At 39.6% G+C, this 21,565-nt stretch overlaps 1 protein-coding gene across 1 annotated transcript in view; it reads right to left on the bottom strand.

The window, feature by feature from the left end:
* Window positions 1-21,565, bottom strand: part of Adamtsl3 (ADAMTS like 3) — a 353,079-nt gene that overhangs the window by 184,880 nt on the left and 146,634 nt on the right. The window contains exon 6 of the mRNA XM_010621186.3: window positions 17,924-18,050. Within this exon, the coding sequence (XP_010619488.1) occupies window positions 17,924-18,050 (127 nt within the window). The remainder of the gene's footprint in view (window positions 1-17,923; window positions 18,051-21,565) is intronic.

The raw sequence follows: 21,565 nt of genomic DNA, 5'->3' as shown, positions 1-21,565 counted from the left end.
TGAAAAAAGAGGTCTATTAAAAACAGTAAGGGATCATGAGAAATCAATCCAACAACTCCTAGACGATACAAAGAAAAATAACATAATACTAATAGGAATTCATGAAAAAACAGGAGAAAACACAAATGATATAAAAAAGCTCTTCACAGAATTAATGACAGAAAACTTCCCAAACAGAAGGGAAGAATTAGACATACAGATAAGTGAGGCATATAGAACCCCAACTAGCCACGATCAAAAAAAATCTACACCTAGACATATAATAATCAAGATTCCAGAAATCCAACAGAAAAACAAAATACTACAAGCAGTAAGAGAAAAGAAACAAATCACATGCAAAGGGAAGCCCATTAGAATCACAGCAGACTTTTCAACACAAACCCTTAGGTCAAGGAGAGCCTGGAGTGAGGTATTCCAAGTCCTAAAAGAAAAGAATCTCCAACCTAGACTTTTGTATCCTGCAAAACTCTCTTTCAAAATAGATGGGGAAATAAAATACTTCCACGACAAAGAGCACCTGAGAAATTTCATGAACACCAAACCAGCACTGCAAGGAATTCTAAACAATATCCTAGAAAAGGACAACGAAATTCACAATAACATGAGGCCCAACAGACCAAATCAAATAGGCAAGGCAAGAAACTAAAAGGAGATGGGAGAAAAAGTAAAAAGAGTCAACAAATGGACAAAAACATGACAAGAATAAGTCAAAATATATCAGTTGTAACCATCAATGTTAATGGCCTCAATTCACCAATCAAGAGAAACAGATTGGCAGAATGGATTAAGAAGCAAAATCCAACAATATGTTGTATACAAGAAACACACCTAGTGCAAAAGGAAGTCCATAGACTGAAAGTGAAAGGATGGAAAACAATTCTCCATGCGTCAGGAGTCCAGAAAAAAGCAGGGGTAGCAATCTTATTCTCAGATAAAGTAAATTTCAAACCAAAACTCATTAAGAGAGACAAAGAAGGACACTACATCCTTGTAAAGGGAACAATTCAAGAGGAAGAGCTGACAATCATAAACATATATGCACCAAATATAAATGCCCCCAACTATATAAAACAAATATTAAGTAACATGAAAAACCAAATAAGCACTAATACAATTGTAGTGGGGGATTTAAATACCCCACTATCACAAATTGACAGATCTACTAGGCAGAAAATCAACAATGAAATAATAGAACTGAACCAAGCTTTGGAACACATGGACTTAATAGATGTTTATAGAGTATTCCACCCCCAAAAACCAGAATATACATTCTTTTCGGCTGCACATGGATCATTCTCCAAAATAGACCACATACTGGCTCACAAAACAGGTCTAAATAAATGCAAAAAAATTGAAGTCATCCCCTGTTTATTATCAGATCATAGTGCAATCAAACTAGACATCAATAGCACAAGAAACTATAGAAACTTCACAAGCACATGGAAACTGAACAACACTCTCCTAAACAATCAATGGATTACAGAGGAAATTAAAGAAGAAATTAGACAGTTTTTACAAATAAATGAGAATGCCAATACAACATACAGGAATCTTTGGGACACAATGAAAGCAGTTCTACGTGGAAAATTCATAACATTGAATGCCCACACTAGGAAAACAGAGCGGGCTCAAATAAACAACTTAACGATGAAACTTAGACTCCTAGAAAAACAAGAGCAAGAAAAACCCAAAGCTCGAACAAGAGAGGAAATTATAAAGATCCGAGCAGAAATCAATGCAATTGAAATTAAGAAAACGATACAAAAAATAAATGAAACAAAGAGCTGGTTTTTTGAAAGAATAAATAAAATTGACAAACCCTTAGCTAATCTTATCAAAAAAAGGAAAGAAAAGGCTCAGATCCATGCAATTAGGAATGAAAAAGGCGAAGTCACAACAGATCCGAAAGAAATCCAGAGGATCATGAACACCTACTTTGAGAACCTGTACTCTAATAAAATGGAAAACACAGAAGAAATGGACAGATTTCTAGATACTTATGAATTACCAAAGTTGAACGAAGAAGATAAAAACATTTTAAACACCCCAATCACAATCAGTGAAATTGAAAATGTAATTAAAAACTTACCAACAAAGAAAAGCCCAGGCCCTGATGGATTCACTGCTGAATTTTACAAGACATTTAGAGAAGAACTACTACCATTACTCTTCAAACTTTTCAATGAAATTGAAAGAGAAGCTATACTTCCAAATTCATTCCTGGAAGCAAGTATCACTCTGATTCCCAAACCAGAGAAAGATACAACCAAAAAGGAGAACTACAGACCAATCTCCTTAATGAATATAGATGCAAAAATCCTTAATAAGATACTAGCAAACAGAATACAGAGGATTATTAAGAAGATCATCCATCATGACCAAGTCGGATTTATTCCAGAGATGCAAGGGTGGTTCAACATACGAAAGTCAGTGAATGTAATACATTATATTAACAAAGTCAAGGACAAAAACCATATGATCCTCTCAATAGATGCAGAAAAAGCATTTGATAAAATTCAACACCCATTCATGATAAAAACCCTGCAAAAAATTGGAATAGATGGTCTATACCTCAATTTAATAAAGGCTATTTATGAAAAACCATCAGCCAACATCATATTGAATGGCCAAAAACTGAAAACCTTCATGTTAAAATCAGGAACAAGACAAGGATGCCCACTATCGCCACTTCTCTTCAATATAGTTCTGGAAACATTAGCCACAGCAATTAGACAAGAGAAAGAAATTAAAGCAATAAAGATAGGAAAGGAAGAAGTTAAACTATCATTATTTGCTGATGATATGATACTCTACATTGAAGATCCAAAAAACTCCACCAAAAAACTTCTAGACTTAATTGACAGATTCAGTAAAGTATCTGGATACAAGGTGAATACCCAAAAATCAATAGCCTTTCTATACACAAATAACAGACAGACAGAAAGAGAAATAAGGGAAAAAATTCCTTTTACAATAGCATCCAAAAAAATGAAGTATCTAGGAATCAATCTAACAAAAGAAACAAAAGATCTCTACACTGAAAACTACAGCACTCTGAAAAAAGAAATCGAAGAGGATATAAAAAAATGGAAAGATATCCCCTGCTCCTGGGTAGGAAGAATCAACATAGTGAAAATGGCCATACTACCGAAACTGCTATATACATTCAATGCAATGCCAATTGAAATTCCAACACTATATTTCACAGAACTAGAAAAAAGAATCCAAAAATTCATTTGGAACCACAAGAGACCTAGAATAGCAAAAGCCATTATAGGCAACAGTCACATGGCACCAGGTGTAACAATTCCCAATTTGAAACTATACTACAAAGCCACTGTGATAAAAACAGCATGGTACTGGCAAAGAAATAGGCCTGAGGATCAGTGGAACAGACTGGAAGACACAAAAACAAATGCAGATGTACTCAGCTACCTCATCTTTGACAAAGGAGCTGACCATCCTCAGTGGAGGAAAGATAGCCTCTTTAATAAATGGTGTTGGAAAAACTGGATGTCAACCTGCCACAGATTAAAATTAGACCCTTATCTTTCGCCATGCACTAAATTAAAATCCAAATGGATTAAAGATCTAAATATTAAAACAGAAACATTAAACTTGCTGGAAGGTAAGTTAGGCAGAACTCTGGAAGACATTGGTATAGGAAAAGACTTTATGAACAAATCCTCAGTAGCACGGGAACTAGCAGATAGAATCAACAACTGGGATCTCATCTTACTAAAAAGCTTCTGTACTTCAAAAGAAACCATCAGCAGAACTATGAGACAATCTACAATATGGGAAAAAATTTTTACCAGCTGCTCCTCAGACAAAGGACTATTATCATGGATATATAAAGAACTCAAAACAATCAGTCCCCCCAAATATAAAGACCCGATTCAAAAATGGGCATACAAAATTAACAGACATTTCTCAGACAAAGAAGTAAAAGCAGCAAGAAAATATTTTAAAAAATGTTCCACATCACTGGTCATTTGAGAGATGCCGATGAAAACAACACTGAGATTCCACTTCACCCCACAAAGAATGGCTGCTATCAGGAAATCACACAATAACAAATGTTGACGGGGTTGTGGGGAGAAAGGAACCCTTCTCCATTGTTGGTGGGAGTGCAGACTGGTGCAACCACTATGGAAATCAATATGGAGATACCTCAAAGAGCTTGGACTGGAGGTTCCATTTGACCCAGCCATCCCTCTGCTGGGTATCTTTCCAAAAGAACTAAAAGAATCATATCACAGAGAAGTATGTGCACCCATGTTTATAGCGGCACAGTTTGTAATAGCTAAATCTTGGAAACAGCCCATTTGCCCATCTGTTGGAAACTGGATAAAGAAAATGTGGTTTTTCTATAAAATGGAATATTACTCAGCCATAAAGAATGAGAAAATAGATTCATTCATAGGAAAATGGATACATATTGAAGATATACTCCTAAGTGAAATAAATAAGTCACACATGTGTAAATATCGAATAGGTTCCCTGGTGTGAATAATCTGCAACAATGCATAAGATCCTAATAAGATTACTGACATTTAGAAATGGGAAGAAAGGAGCTAAAGGTGTAGGGAAGGTGGGATGGGTAGGGGAAGAGTAAAAAGGGAAAAGAAAAAAATGTGAGATAATGAAAAGATGGAAATAAAGTGTAGATGGGGAGGGGATGACGGGGTGAAGGGAGGGCAGGGGTAAGGGGAAAAAATGAGAATCAAGACTTCTCATATAGAGGTACAAGATCCCAACAATGAATGTAACTGTACTATATCCCTAAAATGTACCAATAAACTCAATCAAAGCTGAAAAAAAAAAAGAAAAGAAAAGACAAATACAAATTAACAAGAAAACTGGACAAAACTTTGAAAAAAACAGTTCACAGAAAAAAAATTACAATGTCAAGAATCTTCTCAAGGGATAGAGGAAAAAAAAGCAGTATTTTCAACAAGTAAAAGCCAACAAATAAGAATATTCCTGCACAGATGTGCAAAGATATAGTAAATCTAAGAAAAATGTAAAGGGTCATTAATATGAATCTAATTAAATAAATTACCTATCTCCTCTTATGTCAGTATTTAAAAAATCAAGCCCACTTAGGAGAAATGATAGGCAAAAAAACAACTTAGCAACCAAAAGCAAAGTGCAAAAAGTTTTATATCTACTGATGAATTCTGTATATCTCTCTAAAACATGCATGTTTGTATGGAAGGTTTACATAATGCTGTGTGGGCATTTTACACACACACACATTCACAGAGCAAAAACCTGTAATACAAGCAACTATTAATATATCTACCTGTCAATAGTAGAACTGCTGAGAGTTTATGAGTGGTACAGTGACTTTTTCTTTCCACTTTCTGTGGTCTTTGAAATGTTTACAAAAGCCTATCATTTCTATAATATAAATTTTTAATATCTCTTGCATACAATCATCACACCCCCACTCCAGAAGGTCACACACGAATATGATGATAGGTGCAATACCTTGGCAGTGTGACTGACTCCTTAGCATATTTATCATTTCCTTTTTCCTTGCCTAGATATTCTGGGTTTTTAATAACAAACATAGCATATTATATGTAATAAAATAGTTTTAAAAATACATACATACATGCATACAGTTTTAAAAATACATATAAATGTATATGTATAAATGTACAAAGTTTTTCTAAACTAAAGAAAACCTACCTGGGTAAACTATTTGAGCTTATCACTCTCTTGAAAAATCTTTATGAATTTAGACTGTACCTTCATTGAGAACATTTGTGGTGTGTGTGCACACATTTATGTGTATGTGTACGTGTACATATGTGTATATATGTGGGTGTACCCAACTGGCAATTGCATACAAATAAAACTTTGTAAACCAAAACTTCTTGCCTTCAGTCAAATAGCTCAAACTTAGGGAAAATGTTGGGCTGAGTAGAGGGCAGTGGATCCTACTTGCCCAATCTATTACCCTTCACAGAAATGTACGCTGTGGATATTTAGGTGAGGTTGGGAAGGGGAGGCATCTACCAGAGGCTCCTCTAAAAGGTTTAATACTCTCAGGAGGAAGGTAATTTCCATTATACAGTCTTAAATGCCTTCTCCCTGGCCAGAATCTCCTTCTGTTTCTGTAATCCTGAGAAAAGTCTGAAACATCTGTCTCAGGCTCTGTGGTATTGTTATATAGCAGTGTTTCCCTAGCTTTTCTCATACATCTGAATCACCTGGAAAATGTCAAATATGTGAAAATGCAGATTTCTGTCCCAGTTGGAGGCCTGACCAAAGGGTCAGGGGAACCTAAGGACCTGCTGATCAGCCTGCTTTGCTACTGGGCTGTGGGCCATGCTTGAACCCCACACAGCACACAAGGAGGGAGACTCGGGGCCAGAGAGGACAGAAAGAGGGGCTAATGCCCAGTCACAAACACATCCAAGTCTTCTCACTATCCTGTAGGGAAGGGCACAGTTCTATCTCTGACTAGAGAAGAAGTGGGACCTGGTGAAGCAGAAGAGGAGGGGTGGAAGGTACTGACTGCTCCATATGGGATGACTCAGAAGTGCTGTTAAGAGGAAGCAGTAAAGAGGTGGCTGAAAAGTACTATAGTCTGGATCTAAAATGTGCCCACAAATGGTCATGTGTCATGTGCCCCAAAAGCTTGGTCCCCAGTACAGGGGGGTGACTGGGTCATGAGGGCTCTGACTTCATGAGTGGGTTGATCTATTGTAAGACCCATAGCTACATGGGCTATTGAGAGGTGGTGGAAACTATAGGAAGAGAGGCCTTGTTGGGGGACCCTTGAAGGGTATATTTCATCCCCAGTCCCTTCCCTTCCCTCCTCTCTGCTTCCCACCACCATGAAGGAAGCCATTTGGCTCTACCACAACCCCCGCCATGGTTTTCAGCCTCATCACAGGCCCCAGAAATCACAAAGCCACATGACCAGAGAGAGACTGGGCCCTCCAAAACTGCAAGCCAGCATGAATCTCCTCTTTAGGTTTTCTCAGCTATTTTGTCACAGCTACAGAAAGCTAACTAATAAGTTTTGCAAAGGTTTCAACAGAGTCTATGGTTTGAGGAAAAAATGATGATGAAGAAGTAGAGACAGGAAATATCAAGAGTTTTTCTAAAACCTGTTAGTAAAGGGTAAGTTAAAGTTTAGGGTAGGAGCTGGAGAGCTGGAGATGTGGTATGTTTAAAAATATGTATGTTTTAAAAATAGCTTATATGTTTTATATATTAAAATCACGTATGCTTTACTAATATATACATATAATAAAGCATCAGTATGTATTCACACATGCATAGACATACATGTGTACATCACACATATTTTTTATTATGCTTTTATTTCAAATGGGAGAGGCACGAACATATTTAGCTCTGATGGGAAAAAAAGGAACAGGAGATAAAGGAGTGAGAGGGGATGATGGGTGGAGTGAGATTTCTGAGGAAGCGGTGGGGCTGGGACGCAGAACACAGATGGAGGGATTAGCCTTGGAAAGGAAGGCAGATGTGTGCCTCTCTAACAGGAAGGAGCGGGGAGTGGATGGTGCAGCTGCAGGGTGCAGTCTCTTCGGGTGGTTTCTGTTTTTATTGGGAATTTTACTGCAATCCCCTTTGGAGTCTAATCTAGGATTAGTTTTTGTAAATGGTCCATAAATGCTTGAAAAGAAGGTACCTTCATTTCCTCAACATGCAACATTCAATTCATACCTATCAATGGAAAAATTAATTGTACAGATGCTGTGTAATTTTTACCCAACTAGGTGTGTTCAAGTCTTTTGTAGCAGTTTTGCTTCTTGTTTCTACTTAGCTACCTAAGAGTGTTAGCTTTTTCTCACTGTGAGAAAATGCCTTAGGAAGTCAACATGCAAGGGGCAAAGATTTATTTTGGTTCATGATTTTAGAGGCTTCAGCCCATGGTCACTTGGTTCCATCCCTTTGGGCCTGTGGTGAGGCAGAATATCATGGTGGTGGCAGTCAAGGAGCAAAGAGAGACAGCAAGAGACCTGGAATCCCAGTGTCCCTACAAGGGCACACCACAATGACCCAACTCCCTCCAATGAGGTCCACGTTCAAAAGGTTCCACCATCACCCAACAGTACCTGAGTCTGGAGACCATGCTTTTAGCACATGGGCTTTGCGGGGACATTTAAGGTGCAAACCAAAACACCAAGGATGAATGGATGACTAATTGATAGACAGATAGACACTGTCTATCTTTTAGACTTTATTTTGATCATAGATGAATATATAATACTCATCTTTGGGGGGGTGTTAAAATGCTGTATGCTCTCAGGTAAATTCTGCTCCCTGTGCTTTCTTTATCTTGCCTATTAGAATAGGCCACTTCTAAATAACAGACAAATGTCCTCCTGGTACACTACCCCTGGTTGTGAAGCTGGAATGGGAGCTGGAGAGAGGGTTGACGGGGCTGGAGGTGGCCAGGTCAGTCTTGTTCTGAGGCTGCTTTGAAACCTTATATTTTCTCATGGTGCAGAATCCAATGCTTGAAACATGTCAGTTCAGGCAGAGGCTTCTCTGTTTCATACTATGGTGGCTAGGACAGGAAGCCCATATCTGGGAATACCTCAGTTGGTTGGTATTGGTAGTGGTGGTTACTGATTCCTCTTTATCTGAAATTATTCTAAAATGCCACTGAAATGTGGGGAACAAGATTGTTGGCTGTGCTACTCACTGTGCCATCTTCCAGGGCTCACTGTCATCACCCTTTCAATATCATCTGCACCCTTTTTACTCCACACACTTCTGGAAGAGGCAATACAGAGCAGCGGTTCTGATCATGTGACCTTAGGGAAACTGCTTACCTTCAATGCATCAGTTACACCTGTAAAATGATGACAGTACAAATACAATTTCCAGGCATTGTTGCACATGTTCGATGAGTGACATCTGCAAAGGCTTTAGAAAAGAACTCAGGAGCCACTCGGGCCTAGGTAAGCTTGTTATTATTAAAATCATGTTGAGCACTTTTTATGCCCGGACGTGGGCTATTAAATAATTTGAGATAAATTACCTCATTCATTCTAATGAAAACCCATTGCTACAGTTAAGAACACTGAAACTTTGCCAGATTAAATGACTTGCCCAGGATCACAGAGCCCCTAAGCAGGGGGACCAGATTTCAACGCAAACCTTCACCTTTTAACTCTTCTACGTAAGTGAAACCCACCACTCCCATGTAAACTCAAACTCCTTCATCCCATGTGTGCTGATTATATTCAATCTATGAGTTTCACTTGTTTGATTCTGCAGTCACTGCTCTGACCTAATATTAAATTTGTTTCCATTCACTTTTCCTCCCACGCGCAAGTGCAAGAACCCAGCTGTTCCCTCATAGTTTTTCTGTGTCTCACTTCCTGCTGCAGTTGAAGGCTTTGCTAAGTAGCAAGATATACAGGAAACAGATTCTCCACACAATATTAACTAATCAATAAACATCAGACATAGTCCAGAAGGACCATGATGTATATCGGATTGCTTATTTCTCTATAAGTCCAAGTAGAACTATACCCACCATTCCAAGGAGACAGTTCTTCCCACTTTGGCAATTTCCCCACTTTTCTAATTTAGGCTTTTTTGTTTTGTTTTTGGATATTTTAAAAGTCAGTTGAGATTTTTGTTTGTTTTTTAATAAGTACAAATTTTGGTCAAATATTTTTTACATTACTTTTCATGACCATTTATTTTCTCCTATTATCATGGTATATAAACGCACGCGCGCGCACACACACACACACACACACACACACACACACAAACATCCCCAAAGAACAAAGGAGTCTTTTTTTAAAGAAATAAAGGTATTGAGTATTGAATAAATGCTAATGCTAATAATAATTGAAGCCTATGAAAAAACTGCAAAGAATTTGTTTTCTTTTAAAATGAGATAAACGACTGAAAGCATTTACCAACTGCAAAATAGGAGGTGTTTGTTAAGGTCCTCACATGCCCATGGCCATTTGGCATCACTACCAGTGGCGGCAAACCTTGCTATAGTGGGCTGCTATATCACTGAAAGTTCTAAAAGGTTAGCTGTCACTGGCTTAGATTGAACAGAATGTCTCTGTCACACTGTCCAGAACAGAAAATGACATCTATAGGACATGGGTTATCAGAGTATTTTTTCAAGTTCATCTCGCTCAGTGGGCACTGGGGGGAGTGTGAAAAATACAGGAGGGAAAAGTCAGTGGTTCAGCAGCAGGAAGACTATTTTCACACTGTCTTCTGCCAGAGAAGTGCACTGCTGAGTAAAAGTAGGAAAAATAAAAGTAGGAAATAAATAGCAATTTAAAAAATAGGAGCAAAGCAAGCATCTGACTTGGTGAGATCAGCCAGCTGCAAGCTAAAAGCTGATTCCTCTCCCTCCACCCCTTTACTGTGCCCTGAGCCATAAGGCCACAGCATGGGTGTCTGCGATTGCTGAATCTGCTCATGAATGTCCTCAGACTTGAGCTCCCACATCCATGGCAACATGTGCTCCCAAACCAGAGGTATGTTTATTTCAAGGCCTAAAATGTCTATCTCCAAAGAGCAGGCGACAGCCAGTGTGCTTAATGATGTGCAGGCTCTCACTGGTTTCCATGGATACCTCTGAGCAGCATGCATTGGAAGGGGCTGTGTTACACAACCTCTCCTAACCAATTTCGGTCCTGATGTCTCCCTAGCATTGTAGCATCACTCTTCTCTTCTGTCCTGTATGCTGCATCTAAGAAATCAAGAGCCTAGTGAGAATAAATAATGGTCACTTGCCTTCCCATTGTGGGGCAGCAGAAAATGGAAACCAGAGACACTGTCCAGAGGCACATGTCAATCAGCTACGGAGTTGGGCAACATGCAACTGCCCCAATTTCCCCCTCTAAATTGTAGGGTAGGATCTGAGGATAAAAGGCAGGGCCAATTTCCCAGGTGTTCCTGACATGTACGCTGGGTTGGAACCAAGGAGAATGAAGGTTGGGCTGGCTAAGGACACCTTTGCCTCATCTGGATTCATTTTTGTGCTGCTTCTGTCCTGTCCCCATCACACTAGGCCCCACCCATGTCACCTCATTCTCTGCCTGCCCTGTTCAGGAGGATGGCTGAGCACAAGGACTCCAAAGTCAGAATTTGGTCACTCACTCACTGTGAGTCCTTGAATCGAGAGCTTACTTTCACTGATCCCATTTCTCCATTTGTCAAATGGGGAGATTAGAATAGTACATACTTGGTAGGCTTTATGATGGGAAGGAATCGATCATATATGAAAAATATTTCACCTAATGCCTAACACAATGAAGCACGCAACTGTCAGTATCACTACCCTGGTAACTGTCATTACTAACAGTTGCAGCACTCTCATCAGATTATTGGATGGCAGGCCTCCTGGTGACTCTGGCTGCTATGGGGCTTGGCTGCCAATGTGCTACTTTTCTCTCACAGTGTCTTCAGGGACTGTTGCCATGGAGATGCTGCCCAAGCATCTCCACAGGACATTTCACTCCTGTGCAGGTCACATCACACATCTTTCCTGAGAACATCCCAGGTGCCAGGTATTGGGCTAGGCGCAAGAGGCCAACAAGGGGTCAGTGACCACCCAGAGTCCCCTGTGCAGGCAGTGACAATGGCATGTACAGAAGTAACCAAGGAGCAGTTCATGAGAGATACGATGCACTTCTACAGTACACAGGAAACTTCCTGAGCCCTTTACACCATGTCTGTCAAACCTGTCCATTAAAATTTTGGAAAATGTATTCATACACAGTCCTAGGTCTTATCTCTCTAACCTCCATTCAATATCTAGATCTGTTTTTTTAAACAAGAAATAAATTATAGATATAAAAGGGTCACAGAACGGGGAGAGGTCTTGGAAATCATCCTTGCTACATAATAAAAAGATCAAGTTCCCAGTAAGTGAAGAATCTTGTTAAGGTCCAGCTCATCAGTAGCCACGGTGAGATTATTGTAACATCTGTGGCTTCCAAGCCAAGGCTATCCTACAACACAGTTCAGTCTCACTGAAATCAGAACAGGAAGCAGAACTACTTCTGGCAAAGTGTGCACACTCATCTTCACACTGATTGCACTCTAAAACTACACTGAGTTACTGTACCAACTACTAGGAATCAAATGTGAACCAACAGACATGGTGTCTGCTCTTGCAAAATATCACTAGTGCAAGAAGCCAGTTATACAAATAAACAAGTGTTTATTCTTACCATAAAGGTTAAGTAGGAATTAAATAGAAAAGAATCGACTTTGGGTGGATCAAACTAAGAAAATTTCTCTGTTGGGAGGCTGTGGCTGGAGAGTCGCAATTTTGAACCGAGTCTAAGCAACTCAGTGATATTCTGTCTCAAAAAATAAAAAGGTCTAAGGATGTAGCTCAGTGTAAAGGCCCTAGTTTCAATCACCATTATTGCAAAACAACAACCACCATGGGGTGTGCTGGTGGGAGTTGGGGGTGGGGGAGAAAGAGCACACATCTGAGTGATCTGAGCTCTGAGGAGATGGGACTTAAGTTCCAGGGTGAGAATAAGGCATCCATGCTAAGATCTGAGAGAATTAGGTTCCAGGTCCAGGGTTGGGGGAAAGAGCACTTGGTTTCTAAAATCTTCCAGAAAGTCAGCATGACTGGATCCTACTGATTAAGGGGCAAATGACTGCACATGACATATCCTAAATAACAAGTCACATGGGGATGTATCCCCAGAATCAGATGACACAAGGATTTGAGACTTTTAGGATTTTGCCCTATGTGTAGGAACAATTCAAGAAGAGGTGGGCTTCACAGTCTGCTTCTCTGTGGAAAACACAATTTATGACATTCCTTTTTGACCAGGTGTAGGCGCCATTTCTCTCCATGTAGAGGGATACAGGACAAACAAAACATGTGATAGCAATATGCAACAGAAACACGAGCACAAGCACTACAAGCCACAGGTCTCAATTTCCAGTCCCAAGATTTTTTTTTCCATACTACACCCTCGTTGAATTAAATGGAAGAAAGATCTCATTGAAAATGTTGGGATTTGGAAATTGAATGTTCTTTTACCAGCTGCAGTTCTGCTGTAAGAATTTTATTTTCAGTCAGACTTGCTCCAGAAAGATAAACAAAGCAGCAGAAGGAGGTGATGTGAGGAGACAGGAAAACCTAGCTGTTCACCATATCAGCAAACCCTTTTTGCCTGATACAAGCCCTTTCTCATGGAATAAGTCAAATTTGTACATTATTTTCAGAAGTGACAGCCAAAGGGAAAGTGAACATCATAAGAATTACCCTGTGAAGCAGCTTCATGGTCCACCAGCCTAGGAAAATATTGTCAGGAGTATCAGGGACACCAAGTGTGGCAGTTAAATTGGAGTATCAACTTGATGGGCCTCAAGGACCGTTGGGGCCTAATGCTGGCTGCATCTGGATGGGTCTTAGAGGCATAGACTTAGGGTCCATGTCTAGTCCCTTGTCTGCTCCTCTCTGGCATTGTTCCCCTGCTCTGCTTCCTGGCCACCATGAACTAAACAGCTTTGCTCCACCACCCCCTTCCACCATGATGTTCCTGCTTTGGACACAGCTGACCATGGACTGAGTCCCCTGAAACCATGAACTAAATTAAAACTCCTCCTTGAAGTTGTGGGTGTAAGGTATTGTATTCCAGAGACAGAAAGCTGGCCAATCTACTAAGGGTGTGGTTATCTGAATAAGGCCCACAGTCAAACAAACTGCTGCTGTTCCAGTGTGGCCTTAGGATCACTCTGCCAATAGGCTTGGCTGCCACCATGAAAACATGGACAAAGCCTAGGATAGAACAGCTGGGCTTATTTATGTGGCTTATATGAGTGTGTTGTTATGTGGACAGGCCTAGAAATACAACTAATTCCTTAAAGCCAAGTTAAGACTCCATACAGCAGTGTTTGCTTCTTTGTTGCTGTTCTTAGGTTAATTAGCTTGATTGAATCAGTCCACATTTTATATAAGCAGTATATCAAAACACCACATATTTTCCATGAATGTATACAATCATGATCTGTTCATTTAAAATAATACTTAAAAATTTTTAAATAGAAACTTTATACTGTGCTTCATTATAGACTGCCCTCTTGAAAATGTGAGTGGCCTCTGGTTCCTTCTTCACTCAAAAATACATGTGCCAATGGCTCATGTAGTCCTTCTCCTCCTCCCTCTGAACAGGAAATGTGTGTGTTGTATCTGGATTGATTTCTGATTTTTCTCATAGCAAAGCTTTTGGCTCCAGGCTCTGACACCTTGTGTCTGCCTCACTGCAGGACAGGAATGTATCCCATGTGCAGCCTGCACGGGGCTGAGCCAGCAGCATCTCTTAGCCCCATCCCGACTCAGGCAGAGTCCCAGGAAAGCAGCATGAGGACTAGAGGCTGTGTGGACCCCACAGACCTGGGTGATACACACTTGGGGGAGACGTGGCTCCATTTCCCACATTTCCTTCACACAAAGCATGATTATAGGGAAATGCTTCCATATGGTCTGGGGGATCCCAGCCAACACCAGCTTCCACCAAGAAGGGGCTGCAGCAAAGATCAGGAGAGCAGCACCATGCTTACAGGCAAGCAGATTCTGCTTGGCCCAACACATGTAACTGGAACCTGGGAGATGCCAGCATCCCATGCGTGCAGCAGGTGATCAGCTGGTCCTCACCTCATGTACTGCTTGGAAGGAGATGTCTATGCACTAGGGGTGCTTAACCTGAGACTCCCTAAATAGGCATCAGGGTCTGACAACCACCTCTTTCCAAAAAAAAAAGCAGGGGCTTATGAATACACTTGCATTTTCCAAACCTGGAAACCAATGAGAGAGAGAGAGAGAATATAGAGTTACCAAGAGTGAGATTCAATTCAAATTATCTTGATTCTTAATCTCTCTTGGACCCTAAAAAGTAGAGGTCTTCTCTGACGAGATTTGCAAACTCTTCAAGACCAAAGCGGATTCCAGGTGCTTGCTCAGTATGTGATATCCTCGGCTCTCAGCCACAGGACAGCCTGTTTCTCCAAACTGCCTCCTCTGGTGAGTCCTTCCTTCAATTGTGGTTTCTGCTACAGGTCACTTTTTAATGTCAATACCTGCACACAATCCCCATATGAACTGATTATTGATTAAAAAAATCTGTTGACAAATATCCACATTTAGGGTGTATAAGAGGTGTGACATCCTTTGGTGTCAAAATGAGTAACGTTTCCAATAAAGATACAGCCAGTGTTTACACAGCACCTGCTAGACACTAGTACTACAGAGTGCTTAGCATGGAATGACTGATACAGTCCAACAACAACCTCATAAAGGCAGTACTATTGCTATTAACAGTTTGTAATGACTCTTGTTATTCAGTTTAAAGTGACAAAACCAGGACACATGCTTAAGTTACATTTGCTTGCATAGCTAGAAAACAACAGACCTAGGGTTTAAACCCAGGCCCTAAATTTCTTAGCCATTTCCCTACTTTGCTTCTCATAATTGATGTTGTGAAATGCTGTGTTCCAGCTCCTCCCTTCCTCAATGGGAATACACTCAAGTCTCTGAGATCTCCTACTCCTGGTGACTGACTCTGGTTTCTAATGAAGAATCAAACAGGGCCCATAGGGAAGAACACATTGATGTTTTCACCATGTACCACCCACCCCCAGCTGTACTCTTCTTCCTGTCCTGGGCACTCTGCCCTCTATATATTCTCCCCTTCTCTCCACTCATCAGTTCCCTACAATCAGGTTTCTGCCTCAAAATCCCTGGACCACTACTGTAGACTCCTGCAAATATCACAAATAATCTTCAAGTTGCCAAAATGAAATTTGGGGCCCTGATTACAGCTGTTCTCACCAGAGTACTGAACATGGTTGAATTACCTCTTTGAAGTTACTCAATCCTTTGTCTTCCATGCTGCTCTTTAATTTCATGGTTGTCCTACCTAGTCTTCATTCCTTCTCAGCTGGGTTTCCCGAAACCTCTTTCTTAGTGAAATGCCTTGACGTCAGACATCCCTCCAGAGACCATCTTGGCTCTTCGGCCTTTATACTCTACAGCACACTGTCTACAAATGGCCTCGCCTCCCTTTATAACTGAGCATCACACCTGGCACATTACAGATCAACCCTCCTACCACATACAGAATGCAATCAAGATCTGTCTCAAGGAATAAAATGATATCAACAAACTGAATAGTTCTAAAGCCAAACTTCTGGAGAGAGGGAAAATTCAAGATGGAAGACTCTTACTTTCGAAGTATGTATACTTTTTATGGATTTCTTACCCAAATGAATAGCAAATGTGCCTATCCAGCTGCTCAAACTGAAAAATTTGCTTTGTCCTAGCATCTTCCTTTCTCTCAGGGTCTTCATGCAAAGAATTACCAAGCTTCTGCCGATTCTGCCTCCTCCCTATCTCTGAAATCATTTCTTCCTCTACAATTACTACCTCACTACCTGAGACCAAGGCCTCCATATTTCAAACACCCCTGGGTATTTTTTTTAAAGCTTCCTATGTGGTTTCTGTGCTTCCACGTTCACTTACAAGTAACCCAGCCTCCACACGCTGCCAGAATTAGTTTTTCACTAAAAACGTAATTCTAACCTCACTAGTCCACAGCCTAAAGGGCTTTAATGGCTCCACAACCTAAAAAATAAAGCACAATAATGCATTCAGGCCTAAGCAACATAAAACTAGCTCCTTAAAAAAAAAAAAGAGACACACTCCTTTAGTGTCACACCATGAACTCTGTTTCCCCTGTCTGCAAGACACTCCCTCCCCTTCCTGTAAGGATCTACCCAGTTGGGGAATAAATAATATCCTTATTTTATGAGTTATATCAAAATAAATTTAGATGAATAAACCAAATGTGGTGGCTCACACCTGTATTTGCAGCACTCTGGAAGGCTGAGACAGGAGGATTGCAAGTTTGAGGCCAGCCTCAGCAACTTAGTGACTTAGCAAGACCCTGCCTCAAAATAAAAAATGAAAAGGGCTAAGAGTGTAGCTCAGTGAGAAGCCCCTGGGTTCAATCCCCAGTACTAAAAATATAATGATGATGATTTTGAAATTTTAAATAAGTTCAAACGAATAGAAGATTAAAAAAACAAAACAAAACCATCTAATACTGGCAGAAAATATACACGAATTATTTTTTCCCTTCTAAGCACAGGGCAGAGTAAACTACAGTTTGAAGGCCAAATTCAACTTGCAACCTATTTTTGTAAATAAAGTTTTACTGGCAAACAGCCATGACCAGGTTGTTTGTTGGTACCTTTACAACACCCTGGTGTTTTAGCACCTGAGATAAGAGAGCCTAGAACATTACTAGCTAGCCCTTAACACTGAAAGTTTCTTGAGCCCTAAAATCAAAGGCAGATTGTAATGAAATGAGAAGATGGAAACTTCTGAATAAATTTAGAAATGATTGACTAAAAGCATAAACAAAAATGAACGATTAGAAAACTACATTTGAAACAGGAATGACAGGTGAAAGCTTAGTGTCTGTGATGCATTAGAAGTTCACAACAGAAGAAAAAGATTAACAGGGAAATGGATAAATAACTTCAATGGCTACATAATTGAAAAAAAAACTAATCATCAACAAATATATGACAATATTCTCTGCCTTGTGAGCAGTCACAGGAAGGAAAATAAAAATTTAGTACTTCAAATTTACCTGAAAAATTAGCAGATGTTATTAAAAACAGCAACATTTTGCATTGTAAAAGGGTAAAAAACGGGCAATCTTTGAAGAGATGCTGAGAACAAAAATTTTATGTATTTTTTAAAGAGATTTGACTTTTATAAAACTGATCAAAGTTACTGCTAACCAAAAAATCCTAGCATTTTGGAAAATGTTCTTCTAGAAATAGTGTAAAATACAACTTCTTTTACAGTATTTTAGGTGATATCAAAGTGGGTTTCAAAACTTACTTTTTTCTGGAGAAACATGTGACTTCGACTGTCCCCGGACAAGCCTGCAGGTGGAGCCATCGCCAGCACAGACTCCACAACTGTCTTCCTTGGCGACACTGCCCAGCTGCCGGTCACAGCCCACAGCCTGCAAGGAGAGAGGGGGTCAGGGGCGCAGGGTGCAGACAGGGAACCTCTGTATGCAGAGAACACATTGCTTCTGCTTGGGCTGGCACCCACACCACAGCGCTTTCATTTTCTTTATTTTTTATTATTTTATTTATTGAGACTAGGTCTTGCTAAGTACCTAAATTGTCCAGGCTGGGCTTGAACTTGCCATCTCCTGCTTCAGCCTCCCAGAGTGCTGGAATTACAAGCATGTGCCACTTCACCATCTTCCTTTGTATAATTCTTAGGCGAGTCTCCCCAAATTAAACGCACTGCAGCTGTCCCTCCTTACCTCATTCCTTTTCATTTACAGTTTATTTAGATATTTTTATGTATGGAAAGAGACATAGATGACGTCTCCTCCTCTTTCCTCACCTCCCCATCCTATCTTTGCCCCATTTTCTCATTTCCTCCCCCAAACAGCCACTACCCTGAGTAGATATCTTCAGGTCCATGGTGTCTTCACAGACCTATAGTTTTACATCAAAATATCCATGTCTCTACTCTGTGTCTTCACATCTCTTCCTTCTCATTATCTGTATCTATTCCCACCTCCATCTCATTATATCTATCTATTTATAAACAAATACTAAAGAGAAGAAATCAATGCAGAGATGTCTCAGGAAGAAGTTTATACTGTTATTTCCACTCTCTCGCCAGCTGTCAAGTCTGTGTGTGTGTATAGCAGACCTCTATATAAGAAAAAGACTGTGTTTATTTATTTCATAAATATGTCTTTGCATAGCATGTACCCAATACATTACTTGATCTGATGGTCTACCTCTGCCCTCAATCTCACCCAACATCATTTATATTTATAAATGGTTAAAAGTAGGACCTTTGGAGGCAGACAACTATTTCCAAATTCTGATTTTCCTTGTCTTTCAAAGTCAAGATGCTGAAGAATCTCAGACCTTGGGAGACTCATTTTTTTCCCCTCAATAGTAAAACAGAGATAATAATACTAATATGTACTTTGCACTTTGCAGAGGGTCTATTATTTTTTACGGTTGCCATTTATCTTCTTTTAATTAATGCATGTGTGTAATAGAATAGTGATGTTTGTTTGGAGGAACTGGTATATGTATATAACATAGCATGGTCATTTTCCATCCTTTCGCCCGCCTCTTCCTTTCTCTCCCCTCTCCTCTGTGTTTCAGTTGGAGGAACTGATGAATCAGACTCTACACCCAAGGTATTGAAGAGGAAATAAAACTGGAGGAAGTTCAAACCACATCTTTCCAAAACTTTGGTGTTAAAGGGAAGGAGAAAGATGAAATAAGAGTCTCCGAGAGAGGCAGAAAATGTTTCAAGGAAGTTTGGAAAACAGTCCATGCTTACAGCTATTTTCAAGTCCACATGGGGCTGTCAGGAGAGAAGGATCTTCATTTGGTCTGTGTTTCCAAGTGGTGAAAGCTGCACAGTTAAGCACAATTCAATCCAATATGAGAAAGTCTGAAAAGTCAGAGACTTCTTGGCAGGGAACTTCTTGAGGGGATTAAACTGTTGGATAAGCAGCTAAATCCAATGACTTCTGAGATCCTTTCCCCCATTATATGATTTTATAAAGATAGTAAAATACAATCTAATAATAGCTGATTTTTATTGAATACTTACTATGTGCCTGGAACTACACCATGCATGTGACATGCTATTTCACCAAACATTCACAAGAATCTGTGACACAGGTGACACCTTTTATCTCTACTTTATAAATAAGGACACTATTTAAATGTCACTATGGTTAAATGACTTACCAACACAACACAGCTAGTGTATGGCATCAGTAATGGTTTCTAAGCCCAGACTGTCTGACAGCAGACTCTTAACACAATATTACACCTTCCTCCACCTTTAGGATCAGCAGATGAACAACAAAAATCTCGGTTGCAGGGGCCAATATATGATTATTTACAAGTACATGTGGAAGAACTTAAGAGTGATTATTCTGGAAACACTCTTGCATGGCTAGGATTGGATCAATGAATAACTGTGTTCATGCAACCTTCTCCACAGGGAATAATTCCACCATGAAGTTAGAGAAACTCTTTCCTGGGCCAAACTCTGTCTTCACATATCACTGTCCCTGAGCACTTTGCATTTTATGAGAATGAGAGTCACCCTCTATCTGCTCATCCAGGAAGGGTGTGGATTTAGGAGCTAGGGTAGGCTTGTTTTGAAGAGTGTTCAGGGTCTTGCAAAATCTTGGGCAATCGAATTCATCTCCAATCACTTATGTTTGCTTCATAATTTTTTAAAAGTTAAAATTCACCCAAATCTTACAGCCAAATAAATCATGCAAAAACATCCCAGAAAAAAGATATCTGAAAGAGGCTGGGTGCCTTATGATTTATAGAACATAAACCAGAACTGCCCTTGAGGCTAAAGGACAGCTGAATTTTGGCTTTCATAGTCCACCATAATCAACCACAAGCAGCTTTTAAAAGCTGCCTGAAGTGTTTTCAACTGCTGTGACATCTCCTGATGCCAGAATATCCAATTATAATGATTTATAAACTACTAATTGAAAAAATATCAATAAAATGTATTAAGATCTCTTAAATAACCATTTTATACAATTCCAAGCACTACAGACTATAAATTACTAAGACAAGATCCTTATCTTACAGTGTAGTTAATGAGGCAAGTTACAAGATAGAGGATAACATAAACAAATATTTTAAATACATGAGCAGTGCTCACTGGAATAAGTACTCATCTGTAAATCATCACTTCAGCGAAGAATTATTTCATAGTTTCTGCATATGATTTACTAATGAATTAAAAGAAAATAATATTTAAATAAGTGTCGTTAATCCAAATTAAGCAAAATATGAATTTTTCCCAGCTAAATCAAATTTAATCCCTCAAGAACCAAATAACTTTTGAAAATCAACTTCTGTTTGAAATCCCTGAAAATTGGTTTCTACCCTAGGGAAAAAATTAGCATTTCTGTCTTAAAAATCTCGCACGAGCGAGAAGTAACCTTTAATTGTTTTAAGCCACTGAGCTTTGAGGTTTGCTGGTTTCTTCTGGAAAATCCAACTTTTATTACACAGGAGTATAGTAGTACAGTATATTACCTAAATCATGGTCTTAATAGTAAAGTGATTTTAAGAATCAGAATTTTCCCATTAAAATCTAGATTTCTGCTTCTGCTGACAAAAACAATTAAAATTAAAACCTTCAACATGGTGCTATGTAGCTGTCCCTTGAACAACAAGCAAGCATATGTTCTCCAGTTCTCTGGCCACTCTCATGACCACACTTGAGCAGTTTCCCCGAGGGAAGAGTCGAGACACCAGAGTTTGAATCTATACTAAGCTACTTCTGCATTACTCACTTGTTGTTCTGTCTTTACCAGAGCCACATCCTACTTTCAGTGAAATTTCAGCTATCCTCAGAGACACACAGAAAGAAAAAGTACTGAGCAGTGGGTAAGAAAATGGATTTGGGGATAAGGTTCCCTGGGTTCAAATACCAGCTCTATCATTT

Source organism: Fukomys damarensis, unplaced genomic scaffold (genome assembly GCF_012274545.1).
Source record: "Fukomys damarensis isolate Sample0158 unplaced genomic scaffold, DMR_v1.0_HiC HiC_scaffold_7, whole genome shotgun sequence".
Classification (NCBI taxonomy): Eukaryota; Metazoa; Chordata; class Mammalia; order Rodentia; family Bathyergidae; genus Fukomys; species Fukomys damarensis.
The sequence above is the reverse complement of the archived record's forward strand: the minus strand, read 5'-3'. Positions and strand labels throughout refer to the sequence as shown.